The sequence below is a fragment of the Xenopus laevis genome, chromosome 1L (assembly GCF_017654675.1).
Source record: "Xenopus laevis strain J_2021 chromosome 1L, Xenopus_laevis_v10.1, whole genome shotgun sequence".
Lineage (NCBI taxonomy): Eukaryota > Metazoa > Chordata > Amphibia > Anura > Pipidae > Xenopus > Xenopus laevis.
In genome coordinates, this window is record NC_054371.1 from 185480859 (window position 1) to 185495624 (window position 14766).

Sequence of the window (14766 nt, forward strand, 5' to 3'; positions counted from 1 at the left end):
AGAATGCGCCGTGTATGGAGGGGGGTGGGGGTGGGTGCCCCGGCTGCCCAACTCTAGTTACGGCACTGTCAGAAACCAATAGAATAGAGCAGTTGCTTTTGGAACTGACAAAAACACACCTGGCTGCATTTACACATATGCAATATATGCATGTTTTAGCTCTCCGCATGTCTGTAAACACATATAAAAATAGGCTTGTGTTTAAGTGCGCTAACTTGGGGGGGGGGATGTTCGTTCAAAGCCTGGCAGACAAATTACACCCCACTGGGCAGTGTGTGCCACAGTACTTGGCATAGAAGGGGTTATTGACAATTTGCAATTCGCTTTCTTTTTTTATTATTTGTGGTTATTGAGTTATTTAGCTTTTTGTTCAGCAGCTCTCCAGTTTGCAGTTTCAGCAATCTGGTTGCTAGGGTCCAAATTACTATAGCAACCACACATTGATTTGAATAAGACTAGGAGAGTGCCTAAATAGAAAAATGAGTAATAAAAAGTAGAAAAAACAATAAATTTTTAGCCTTACAGAACATTTGTTTTTTGAGATGGGGTAAGCGACCCCTATTTTAAAGTGACTCCAATTTTTAAAGCTGGAATTAGAAGAAGGCAAATAGATACAAACATATATTAAGAAAAATGAAGACCAATTGAAAAGTTACATTGAATTAACCTTTCTATAACCACTCCTCTTAATAAGAAACATCTGACTGGGCAAATGTAAATAGTAAGTTACAAATTTAGGCCACATCAGAAACACATTCAGTTGTTAACTACTAAGTAAATTAGGTACTTTATAAATTATTTAATGATCATAAGCCCTCACAGGGAATATTTAGTGCTAACGTTAAAAACAGATACTGTAAATATTTAAAAAAAGCACCCATAAAATAATGAAGGCTAATTGCTGATTTTTTTTTTGATTTTTTTTTCATTGGAACTTCTGTCTGTTGGCTAGGGCTTAATTACCCTAGTAACCTGACTGCAATTGCCAGATAGGAATATGAATAAAACATGGCCTAAATAAAAAGATACAAGTTGAAAATAAGAATAATGATAAAAACTCACAATCAGTCTGTTATATTCATGGGGTGTGATCTTTGACATCTATTACATAATTAAAATAAAATTAAAAATGTAGTTCATCTGCTTTCTTGGCAGCTTTTCAATTGGTCTTTATTTTTTATTTGCCTTTCAAATAGGGTTCACTGACACCTACAGAAAAAAAGTATTGTTCTCTGAGGCTGCAGTTATATTGTTTTTGCTATTTTTTTATTGCCTACCTTTCCATTCAGGCCTTTCCTATTCATCTTCCAGTTTCTTATGCAAAGCACTGCCAGGTTGTAGGGTAAATTGGACCATAGAAACCAGACAGGTGCTAAAATTGAAGTGGAGAGCTACTGAACAAAAAGCTAAATAATTCAAAAGATGCTAAACTTAACAAAGAAGAAGACCATTTATAAATTGCCCCAGAATATCACTGTCAATTAAAGTTTTTTTTAATACATTTTCATGGACATTGATGTACTATTTGCACAATTCACATGTTTGTATATGAATAGAACCCCAGTTTTCAGTTGACTTGGGTAGGCTAGCATAGTTTTGACTTGAATTGAATACATACTTTTTATTTTTTATATTGAAAATGCAGAGTGTTATATGAGACTGCTCTTTATTTTGTTTTATCTGAATTCAGGACATCAAGTAAAAGAGGCCTCTGCAGGGTTAAACCCAGTGCAGGTTAACATGGAAACAGTTCTGCAGAGTGATTCAGACAAAGAAATGGCTGCTCAGGAAGTGGAGCCTGTACTATCAGATGAGGAAGGAGCCATACGTAGCTTATCCGCGCTTCCAGTAGAGAACAGTACAGATCGACGAGCCCTTTGTGCTCGGTGTAGGTGAGTTTAATAAGTAAACAAATGAGTTGTTGTTACTTGTGGAACGTCCTACCAGATGCCATATTAAAAAAAAAAAAAAAGAAAATAGGAAAGAAAAGAAACAAAAACAAAACAGTCAAAATATGTTAACTAGCATCCAATTCTAGAAACATTAAACAAAAAGGAAAGCTAGGGATTAGTAACAATAGTTCAAGCTAGAATGCAATATTTATTCTGTAGAATGCTTTACCATACCTGAGTACACCGATCTAGAAGCTTTGTTTAGTATAGCAGCTGCCATATTAGTTTAGTGTGACATCTCTTCCTGCCTGAGTCTCTTCCTGCCTTAGTCTTTCCTGCTAACTCATAGCTCTGGGCTCAGATTACAGAAGGGAGGGGGAGAAGGAGAGAGGAGCAAACTGAGCATGCTCAAGCCCGTGCCCTGGAGGTTTAGGCTGACAGAGGAAAGTCTGATACAGAAGCCCATGTGTACAATGAAAGAAATGTGATGTTTCTTTTGACAGAGGATTTACTTGTGTATTTAAATAGACCTTTCTGATCAAGCTTACTCACTTTTAACCTTTCCTTCTCCTTTATAGCTAGACAAGTCACAGCTATTCAAAGTGCATTTTCTATTATGAAAATTACATTTATTAATTATGCAAAATACCTGCATGTCATACTTATAGCATCATTGTGGGTGCCTATCAGCACAGTGCCTTTTAATTTTTTTGGCTAATCCTGCTTTTGAGCAGATTAGGATTTATTTAAAAACATTTGGCAATGCTTTAAAAGCCTGATACCGAAATGATGATGGTAATATGCCCTTTGTTATATATAGATGCATACTGCATTGCAGCTCTGGGGTCTGCATGTAATTAATTTCTAATTATTTCTATTTAAAATTGGAATATTTTCTTGCAAGTTATAACCCATGTATTTATTAGATAGTCATGTATTATTCAAGCAAGCAATATGCAGTCTAATAATGAATTGTTGGTTCTGCCTCCATTTGTACTGTTCTTTAAATGTACTGATGGCTTATCATATAATTGCATTTGAACTCATTACTGACCTTTGTAAATGATAGGTTATGTGCTGCACTTTACCCTTTTGATGCTGGACAGGAAGCATGCTGAAAGAGATAACCTTTAAAATTGAATATCTTATACAGTCAATCTTCCCTTTTTAGATGCTTTTCTCAGTTCTTAGCATATAAATGAAATTACCATTGGCTGTTTCTGCACATTAACTCACAGCAATGTTTATCTAAATAAAATGAATAGTAATGTAAAGGCAATCAAAACTTGAAGCAACCAACCAATTTCTTTAATTGTAATATTGCAGATCAAAATCTGTTTACTCAGGTTAAATTACTCAGTTGATATGAAGACATCTAAAATAATAGCACTTCCTATTACCCATAGCTAGTGTGTTAGTTTATCAAATGACTTTAAATTAAATAAGATGATGGTAAATGTGTTTATCTTTTATTATGTTTATTAGTAAATATAATGCACTAACAAATGTTGCATTCCTGTACAATGAGAATATTGAACATACAGGTTTCTTACAAAATACAATAACCTGTACAAAATGTAAAGTGGGCCCTGCCCAAAAGAGCTTGCAATGTGAAGTGAGTTCCAGAAGTTCATGTGAAAAGTCAAGAGTTTGGAGTAGGTCTACAGAGGAGTGTAACAAACAGTTTGGGGATTACCTGAACATAAGTGGGGCAGAGTTATAAAACTGCTTTGTATATTCGGGTCATTGTTAGAATTTTATTATTAATGATAATGGAAGCCAGTGCAGTGTTATAGCGGAAAATCAGTGGTTGCTGAGCTGTGTAAACTTAGCAGCAGCATTATTTGTAGACTGAAGTGGGTAACAGACTGTAGAGTTGAAGGCCATTTAAAGGCTTGTATTTACTTACCTGAAACCCTGGGCCGGTACTCTTATCAGCAGAAAACTGTACCGGCCCAGCGAGCACCACGGAGCGATCCTCTTCCTGACTTCTTCTTTTTTCAAATTTCCCGGGGCAGTTGCATGCGCAGTAGAATGAAATAGCTGACTTTTTAGTTAAAGTTCGGCTTTTCGCTCTACTGTGCATGGGCAGCCGCGTGAAGAAAGAGGAAGCCGGAAAAGGATCTCTCCGTGGTGCTCGCTGGAAGAACCCCGGGCCGGTGCAGTTTTCTGCTCATAGGAACACCAGCCTGGGGCTTCATGTAAGTAAATGCAATCAATTTGGCTGAATAACATTTGGCACCCCCAAGTGCAAGAAGACGTTCCTTCTCCTTTAACAGAGAGTTCAGTAGTCAGTGCATAATATTTTGAGAGAGTGAATCATAATTTTGGTGGCATCTAGGTGATGATTTAGTTATTGATTCGATATGAGGAGTGGACAGTGCAGAATCCAAGATAACCCCAAGGCACTGAGATATGAGGTAATAATGTAGTTGTTAACTCTGGAATTCTGGAATTATAGCAGATGCTGGTTAGGAAATAGAGAACCATTTCTTTTGGAGAGGTTTAATTTAAGGTAGAGCTGGAACATACAAGTAAAGGGCACCATTTGTGTCTTCTGTTTTTGTGTGACAGGATTTTCTCAAGTTGTATAAAAATGTAGATCTTTGTATAACCTGACACTAAGCTCCATTGTAACAAATTTCTATAAATGAGGGAATTTATTACTGATGGCAGATGCTACATTCTATGGTCCAGAATATCTCTGCTTCCTGTTTGATAGTAGGTGTTATTCAGTGGCTCTAATAGGGTTAAACTCTAATATTTTTTTTTCTTTAATTGTGCATGGATTTAAGAGTAGTTTCCAAAGGCTTCCTGTAACAGGAGCTTTAACTGTGCTTGCCTAGTGTTATAGACTGGCTTTCTTTACTCTGAGTGTTCTTGTATTAATCGCCTGGTGCTTGGTGTATCTCTCCAGCCTTCTGTCACTATTCACCCTATAAAAAGGTTCTCCAGACATTGATGGATCATTTCCTACACTGAAACATGCTTAATGTGAATTTGATAATGGGCAGTGGTGGTCTGCGCAGTGAAAATAAGAAGGTTAATGATGTGTTTAACAAGAGACACTACTAAAACAAACGGCACAGGTGTTCTCCTGTCTGTCTTAAAAGTGAAATAGGCCAGGGCAGCATCGGCATATAAAATAAAACAGCAAGACATGGCAACCTTATAACAGTGAATCATTTTTATAGGGTGATCTGACCAAAATACTACTTTTCACCTGATTTAGTAAGCTGAAACTTGCTTAAAACATCTGGAGTACATCCTTTAGAAGCATCTAATATGTCGCCAAGAGCCAAACATTGCTTTGTCACGTATAAATAAACAACATGGGGAAATGTAGAAAACATTGTCAAGGCCTAAATTAAATAAGCATTTTAATGTTCCATTATTTTGGCTTTCATTAAGAAGTTTTCTCGTCTTGGACAGTGGCTTGATGGAATTTTCAGACACTGACTGAGCTTGGTACCTGCCCTAAATCCGTCATGTTGCCAAAATAAACTTTTAGCATTAAAGGAAAACTATACCCCCCAAACAATGTAGGTCTCTATTAAAAGATACTGAGTAAAACAGCTCATGTGTAAAACTCTACTTCATGTAAATGAACCATTATCATAATAATGTACTTTTTTATTAGTATGTGCCATTGGGTAATGATAAATAGAAAATTGCCATTTTAAAAAATAAGGGCCGCCCCCTGAGATCGTAAGATTCACTGTGTACACATACAGACCACATGTAAGGTCACATGAGCCAATTAACAGACAGAGTTCTGCCTTTTGCTTCCTCACTTCTTCCTGTTACAGTTAGAGTTGTAGTATTTCTGGTCAGGTGATCTCTGAGGCAGCACAGATAGAGTCACAAAATGGTGGTTCAAGGCAAGAGATGTAGAAGGGCAATATTTATGTAAATATATATTCCAGTTTGGTAAGATTCTTTAATATGTCATTCAATTTGATATAAACTATCTGTTGCTTAAGTATTCATTTTGGGGGTATAGTTTTCCTTTAATACATATTTGGTAATCATATTAAACTTATCATTACAATTCAGATGCTTGCATAACCAACAGAGTTTGAAATGCAGTTTATCTTTTATTGGTGTAGTCACACGTTTCATCACCAGCTTAAAGTGGCTCTGTTGGACCCTTGGTGTAGTGATATGCAATCCGTTTTAAAATGTATTAGCATTTCAAGTTTTTAAAGGGGACCTGTCACCCTAAGAAATAATTCCAAATCCTATTTTATGATGTTAGTCAAGCAAAATAAACTTCACTTGTGCTATAAAATTATTTAAATCTTGTTTTTTTTAGTCTTGGAATTCACAATCACAGCAAGCAGGCAGCAGCCATTTTGTTAACACTGTTGTTAAGGCAAGCTTTGCATCATGCCAAAATCTTGTTTATGTTCTACAATATGGCACCTAATGCCCATGCACTGGTTACACAATTAGAATGTGAGGAGGGAGCGGGGATGTGTGGAGTGCAGTTTTGACTAACACCAGAGACCGGTACAAATTAAAAGCCCTTTCCTGCTTCCACTTTATAAAGTTACCTGATGGATACTGAGTTGTACCATGCATGAACTGTACCAAAGGTTTTTGAATAAGTTCCCTCTTATGTATATTGCTATTTGTTGTACCCATAATTGTTTCCATAAAAAATATTTTGTCCATACGTAGCTTCAAAGAAATGCTTACAATGATACATTTAGGGGCCCATTTATTAAATCTTGAAAACTCGAATTTTGTTGTGGAAAAATAAAAACTTGAATTTTTAGAGATTTATCATACCCCAAAGCTGCAAAAAATACAAATCTGAAAATACACCATCTCAAACTGGTTGAAGTCATGTAGAAGTCAATGGCAGATGTCCCTTAAATTGTTTCTTGACATCATGATCTGCACTGGATAATCCAAAAAAGTCGGGGTCTTTGTCTGATTATCCGAAAAAGTTGAGTTTTCACACAGAAAACTCGATAAAGTCAAGTTTGGAGTGTCAATCGTATCATACGAATTGACGCTCGATTTTGTCGCTACGTTTTGAAGCTCCGTTTTTTTTTTGAGAAAAATTATTGATAGGACGAGTTCAATTTGTGGAAGGGAGTTTGGTCAACTTTATTTTAATAAAGTTTTTAGTAAATAAGCCCCTAAGTGATATTTATTTTGTTTTGATTTGGGAACAGGAATGGGATCCAAAAGAATTATCCAAGGTGCAAATGTAGTAAAAGTTTAATTGTAGGTGTTAAAGGACTGATTTTTGTCTCTGTAGTCCAAGCACTTCTTTTCTGTTTCTGTCTCCCTTGGTAAGTGCAGTCACTGTAATCTGGCTCCAGACCACAAAATGTGACAACATTCCATTGTTATATGTGCTAAAACATGAATACATACTCTTTTTGCAGGCTGTTCTTTTTACAGCATTTATAATTTATGCTTCTCAGTTAACGTTGTGACAAATTTCTTCCTCAACTATATTATAAAAAAAAAAAGCTCCATTGAATAAATGCATACTAATCAAGACTAAATAACTTGAATTCAGTGGCATGTAGAAATATACATGCAGTTTCCAAAGATCGCACTAGAGGGTAGTATTGTATTAACCAAAAAAATGAAAGTTGTACCCATGCAGTCTTTTTGTGTTAAAAAAATGAATCTGTACATTTTGTGAACATTTTACTAATGGAGATTACTGAAATCTTACTTGAAATGATAGAATATATATATTTTTTAATGTTTTTGGCCGTGGGCCCACTAAAAGATAGGTAGCAATTACAATGGCTTTAACGTCTGTCATAAAGTGCAAGTATTCTGATAGAAGGTATATCTTTTCAATGCACATGCTTTCATTTTTTTTGATTACCCCCACTAGGCCTCCTAATGTGTTACAGTTCCTTTTCACAAAGATAGCAGGTTGGGGTTTGCCACTGTCACTGAATGTGTGGAAAGGCTTCTGTGTTACAATGCAGGCAGTGCCCTATGTTCTTATAGCCTGGAAAGAAATAGATCTTAGAACTGTATCAGTATTTTTATTAAAGCATTCACTAGTTGCACAGTGCTTAAAGGAGAACTAAAGCTTAAAGGGATACACTCATGGGAAAACATGTTTTTTTCAAAACGCATCAGTTAATAGTGCTACTCCAGCAGACTTCTGCACTGAAATCCATTTCTCAAAAGAGCAAACAGATTTTTTTATATTCAATTTTTAAATCTGACATGGGGCTAGATATATTGTCAGTTTCCCAGCTGCCCCAGTCATGTGACTTGTGCCTGCACTTTAGGATAGAACTCCTTTCTGGCAGGCTGTTATTTCTCCTACTTAATGTAGCTGAATCAGTCTTAATGGGACTTGGCTTTTACTATTGAGTGTTGTTCTTAGATCTACCAGGTAGTTGTTATCTTGTTTTAGGGAGCTGCTATCTGGTTACCTTCCCAATTTCCTTTTGTTAGGCTGCGGGGGGGGGGGGATATCACTCCAACTTGCAGTACAGCAGTAAAGAGTGACTGAAGTCTAGCCCCTATCAGATTTCATAATTGAATATAAAAAAAAATCAGTTTGCTCTTTTCAAAAAAGGATTTCAGTGCAGAATTCTGCTGGAGCAGCACTAACTAGGGATGCACCAAATCCACTATTTTGAATTCAGACGAACCCCCCGAATCCTTTGCGAAAGATTCGGCAGAATACCTATCCGAATCCTAATTTGCATATGAAAATTAGGGGCGGGAAGGTGAAATTTCCTTGTTTGCTTCCTTGTTTTATGACAAAAAGTTGTGATTGCCCTCCCCACCCCTAATTTGCATATTCAAATTTGGTTTGGCCGGGCAGAAGGATTCGGCCGAATTCTGAACCGAATCCTGGATTTGGTGCATCCCTACTATTGACTGATGCGGTTTGAAAAAAACATGTTTTCCCATGACAGTATCCCTTTAACTAAAGAAGTAGCTACAAATGTTGTACATTATGTTTTTGGCTTCTGCCCAAGGCAACCACATCCCTTTAGCAGGGAAGATCTGTGTCTCCAAAGATGCCCCAGTAGCTCCTCATCTTCTTTTCTGCTCATTCACTGCACATGCTCTGTGCTGCTGTTACTTACTGAGCTTAGGGACCCACTCACAATATACAGTACACATAGAATATAAATGTCACAATATAAGGCTGATTAGTAATTAACACCAATAATTACTGCATGGCAGCACAGAAACCAGTGCAATTAGCATCAGAATTTCATCAGCCCTGTAGCATCAGCTTATATTACAGACAAACCTCATTTTCTGCTTGATTATTTGTGGCAAACCCTAAGCTTAGCTTCTCAACAGCTGCTCAGAGCCCACTAAGCATGTGAGTGTCACAGACACTTTCCAAGATGGTGACCCCCTGTGACAAGTTTGAAGTCCTGGATCATTGCTGCTATTGAGAAGCAGCTGAAACTTTAAACTGGTGCAAGAAGTTCAGTATGTAAAATATGGCATTTTTAGCCATATTCATTTTAAGGGTATGGTTCTCCTTTAATAGAAGACCGGCAGAGAACAGCAGCGAGCAAAATGGCCTACTGTACTTCATCTGTCAAAGCTCTTTACTGCTTGTTATATTAGTGAATGGCAAGTGCACAACTGAATGCACATAGAGCCGTGACAAGTGGACCTCTGTGTCAAAAACACTTAAAGGAAAACTATACCCCCCAAACAATGTAGGTCTCTATTAAAAGATACTGAGTAAAACAGCTCATGTGTAAAACCCTGCTTCATGTAAAAGAACCATTATCATAATAATATACTTTTTTAGTAGTATGTGCCATTGGATAATCATAAATAGAAAATTGCCATTTTAAAAAATAAGGGCCGCCCCCTGAGATCGTAAGATTCACTGTGCACACATATAAACCACATGTAAGGTCACATGAGCCAATTAACAGACAGAGTTCTGCCTTTTGCTTCCTCACTTCTTCCTGTTACAGTTAGTGTTGAAGTATTTCTGGTCAGGTGATCTCTGAGGCAGCACAGATAGAGTCACGAAATGGTGGCTCAAGGCAAGAGATGTAAAAGGGCAATATTTATGTAAATATATATTCCAGTTTGGTAAGATTCTTTAATATGTCATTCAATTTGATATAAACTATCTGTTGCTTAAGTATTCATTTGGGGGGTATAGTTTTCCTTTAAGCTTGGTTTGACATGGAATGACAGGCAGACATGAGCATATTATCCACTGCTGTTCTCTGCCTGAGGGCAGAGGTGGACAAACCGCCACAAGTTACAGAGATGTGGGCCGAGATATATCAGGAGTGTTTTTTAATTGTTTTAATTATCTATGTCAAAATCTTGACTTTCATTTGAGAGAGACAACAGGGAGGCCGTGAAGCAAGTGTGTAATAGTGAGTGCCGGGGGCCCCCCGTCAGAAAACTTTTGGAGGGCCCGGCACACAGCCACAACCCGCCCACAACCCACTCCTTTTCGCAACCCCCCTCCCCCGCTGTAAACTCGTATATGCGCGAGTGCATAAATTACTAGAAGAAGAAAAAGAGCAGCGGGATGTGTGTGCTATTAGACCGCTATAGAGTTACGCCACTACCGTGAAGTATTTTGCACATTTAGATGTGCAGTATAAAGCACAGATCAGAGTTAAAAATGTACCTCTTGGCGGCTAACTGTGGTTAATTAAATTAATTAATTCATTGAAATTATTAACTGTGATCAAGTTAGTCTTCCCTTCAAAAATATGTCTCTCTTCATGCATCTTTGTGTCAGAGTTGTTTTTTCTCTGTCCTATCCACATCGGGGCTACCAAATAGAAAATCACAGCCCTTATTTGGCACCACCCAGGAACATTTTTCATGCTTGTGATGCTCCCCAACTCTTTTTACATCTGAATGTGACCAACCGGTAAAAGAGGTTATGTGATCCCTGATGTAGAGTGACAGACTGTTGTGAGGGGGATAGTGAAGAATAATTACATTTTTGGTACAGAATTGACTATATTTAGCAAGTTTGTTATGTACATAAAATTAAGCTCATTAAATTTTTTATTTGTTATAGTTCCCCTTTAAAGAAAGGGGACAGAAAGCATGTCTAGCACAAGCCCTCTTTTTGGAAAGAGGTAGAATACAGGTACACATTGCCCTGAGTAGGTTAGCGGGTTATTTATTAAAGGGCACCTATCACAGCCAAAATCAAACACATATTAACAATCTGACCAGTACAACCTAAACACGTTTAATCAAACTACATAAATAGTATTTTGAAAAAAACTGCAGGTTTTAAAAAATCCCTTACTTTGTCAAATGGTTTCTTTCACCGAGGGAGTCCATACAGTGACTATAACATGCAAAGTTCAGGAGCATGCTCAGATTGTAGCATTGCCTTGAGTATTCTACCCAGAATGCCTAGTTTTAGTAAACTCCTCCACTAGAAGTATCACGAGATTTGCTTTCTTGTCCCCTGCTGGTGATATCATTATGCAAATGAAGGGCACACATTATGCAAACAATGCTAACTGTTTTAAAAATCTGATTTCTTGAACTTTCACATAGTGTATTTGCTTAGTAAATGATTTTAGTTGTGATTGGTGCCCTTTAAGGTTCCAGTTGATTTTTTTGGTCAAAACCTTAAACCATTTGAAGATGTTAATAGCCTGCATGATGTTCGAGTTTTTTTTCAGAGAGTTTTGCCTGAAAACTTGAATAATTCGAGCGGTTCAAGTTTTTTCCCGCAGAATACACAATTCATTTGAGTTTTCGGGTTTTGCAACTTGAACTCGCAGAATCGAGTTTTTTTTTCTCAAATAGATACCATTCAAGTTGTGGGTTCATTCGAGGTATAAAAAAAACATTCGACCTTTGATAAATAACCTCCTTTGAGTGGTTCTTTAACATTCAGCTGGACTGTGTTTTTGATGTCCTACTGTGCACTGTCCTTGTAAAGCTTTCAATATTTTTTCTTGTCTTCATTCTGCATTACTTGGGTTGGTTAATCCCTTTCAAGTATAGACCTGTGTTTTCCCAAAAAAAACAGGTAATTATTTAATTACAATAAAGTGGGTATTATAGATAAAAGTTTATATGAGAGAGCTTTATTTCATAATTTCATAAAAGCATACATGAGATGTATGCTCACTGAAGAGAGTGTCTCACTTTTTAGTTACCTGTAACTGAACATTCAGATGTATGATAGAAAAAAAAAATATTGCAAATTAAAGAAAAACAAGGCACTGGTTTCAAGGAATTAATGAAAACACAGATGGCCGTTTAGAAGTGTAGAGGTTGACATTTCCCATAAATACAGACTTGGTTTAAGCATCAGTTGAATTATGATTTCATTCTTCTGATAGAAGAGTCAGATTGGTGCTGTAGGAGGGCTGAGTCAATCATGCAACAGTATAATGCTTCCTGGTGATACACTGCAGTGTTACCACTATTTAAACATTTTCCTTTGATGGTAAAGTTAAAAGTGCTCCTGTGCTCTCTCTCTCTCATATGAAAAGTTCTTGATACAGTCCAGTTTCAGAGACCACCTTACAGCAATACTTTACTCTGCATTTTCCTTTGACAAGCTATGTTTAGTTCAACTGTACATGACTAAGTGCAAACCTACATATGGAAATTATATTAAAAACCTGTTATGGGTTTGATGTCAATGAGACATCCACTTCTGTATTTCCTTACATCAAGTAAGCTTACGTGGAGGTCATGAATGCTGTTCGTTTTGCCAAGTGGCAGAGAGATTATAGAAAAGGTATAAAGGGGTTGCTCACCTTCTAGCACTTCTTTCAGTTTAGTTGGTTTTAGATAGTTCACCAGAAATAAAGACTTTTTCCAATTACTTTCTACTTTCTATGTATGACTGTTTTTCTAACGTTGAAGTGTAAAGTCATTTTTCACCTTCAAAAGCAGCTCGGGGAGGGGGTCGCCGACTCATTTTTCACCTTCAAAAGCAGCTCGGGGAGGGGGTTGCCGACTCTCTAAACTATTTTAAATTCTTTTAGTTGATACATTTCTTATCTTTAGCCCTGCTGAGCGGAATCCCTGGGTTTTATTAATGCCAGCTGTTACAATTGATACAATAGTTTCTAATACTCCAGAAATGCTGCTGAGAAATGTCAACTAAATGTTTCAAAAGTGTAACAGTTTCAAGTCTGCACCTGAATTACTGAGCTGCCGGACTGAAACACCAGAGACAGAAACTTTAAACTTAGATTTTGAAAAAACTGTAAAAAATAAAAAACGTAGAGTGACTGAAAAAATGCTTATTTCTGGGGAACCATCTGAAAACAAAAAAAGAGTTTGGAAGGTGAACAACGCATAAGCTTCATTGTTATTAAGTTGGCAGCATGGTGCGATTTCTTTTGTCATCAAAGAACATACAGTACAGTGTCCTCGGCCAGCTTTTATACAATAGGGGTACAGTATGCACTATATAACAGTGCTTAATGATGTCATCAGTTATAATCAGTGCTTGGTGATGTAATTTTCACTACTCACTTAAACCAGTAAATTATAATAAATAATATACCCTGTGTAAAATATGAGGGCACTAAAAGTCATCTTGAAGTTCCATGGCTTGTATAAAAGCACTCATAGTGGGATAGTACCCTAGTTGTACACAAGTTGACACTTAGCAACCCAACATGGAGGCCCCAGTGATAAGGAGGGTGTTTCTCTATAGAAAGGATCACCATTCTACAAGCAGTTTCCATCAAGAGACGTGGTTGGTAGAGACCTTAGAGCATTGCTTATATTCTTTTAGGTTATATTGAATTATTTCCTGCTATTCTAGGGTCATTTTGCCTAATTGCTCATCTTGTTGTATTAAACAGCCTAATTGACTGGTTACCCTTTAGTTGCTGCAAAAATGAATATACCTTTCTACATATGCATAAAATATGTTTGTGTTTTCCACACAAAATTTTGAATTTTCGAGGGTATTTATGAGTCAAAAGTAGATTTTTCAAGGTTAAAAAAAAAATAGAATTTTTGAGGTTTGTTATACCCTGACCCTGGAAACAGCGAGATATCGAAAATACACCATCGAAAACTTGATCAATTGGAGCGATTCAAGTTTTTTTCCCGCCAAAAACTTGATCAATTCGATTTTCTGGGTTGTACATTTGAATTTTTTCTTAAATTAGAAACCATTCGAGTTGTGAGTTATTCAAGGTCACTGGAGGTCTAAAAAAGCTCACATTACTCTTCAACCATTGATAAATAACCCCCTAAGCTTAGCGTTATCTTGCGATTTATAAATATTGGATATTTGAGTTTCTAAAAACTCGAATCCTTGATTTTTGCAAATACTGATCTGAACACTGATCATTTTATAATGTTCTAGGTGAAAGTCTACGTTTTCTGTTAAATGCAGAATGTTTAATTTTGAATGGATTGATTTCATTTACTTACAGGATAATATGTTTATTATTTTGAAACTGATGCAAATGTCATATAAAACACTTTTAAAACATCTAATAGAAAAATAAATGTAAAAGAATATATACGTATAATGAGATGCAAAGTACTAAGGTTTCATATTTGGGAGAGTTACTGTTTCTGAATACAGTTAAGTGCAATTCTACGGAATTTATTTTAATTTGTGCTGACATCTAACTTTTTATCCATGTAACAGATGCTGAAAATGTTCAGTGATTTCAGTATATTTTCCTTTTAGCATGTTAAGGAGATCAGAGTCTGACACACTTTCTGTTAAGGTCATCCAGAGTTAACTGGAATGTAATCTAGAGTTTGGACCTACATTTCATTTTGTGTACCGCATTTCACTTTAAAAACGTTTTTTCCTTAAAGGGCATGTAAAGGCAAAAAAATAAAATATATTTTTTTTTTACTTTCTTTAATGAAAAAGAAACTGTACATTTTATAGAGTATATACTCT

At 36.4% G+C, this 14766-nt stretch overlaps 1 protein-coding gene across 1 annotated transcript in view; it reads left to right on the forward strand.

Annotated features, from left to right (window-relative positions):
- dtwd2.L (DTW domain containing 2 L homeolog) overlaps window positions 1–14766 on the forward strand; it is a 62717-nt gene that overhangs the window by 2216 nt on the left and 45735 nt on the right. The window contains 1 exon segment of the mRNA NM_001096836.1: window positions 1691–1892. Coding sequence (NP_001090305.1) covers window positions 1741–1892 — 152 coding nt within the window. The 5' untranslated portion in view covers window positions 1691–1740.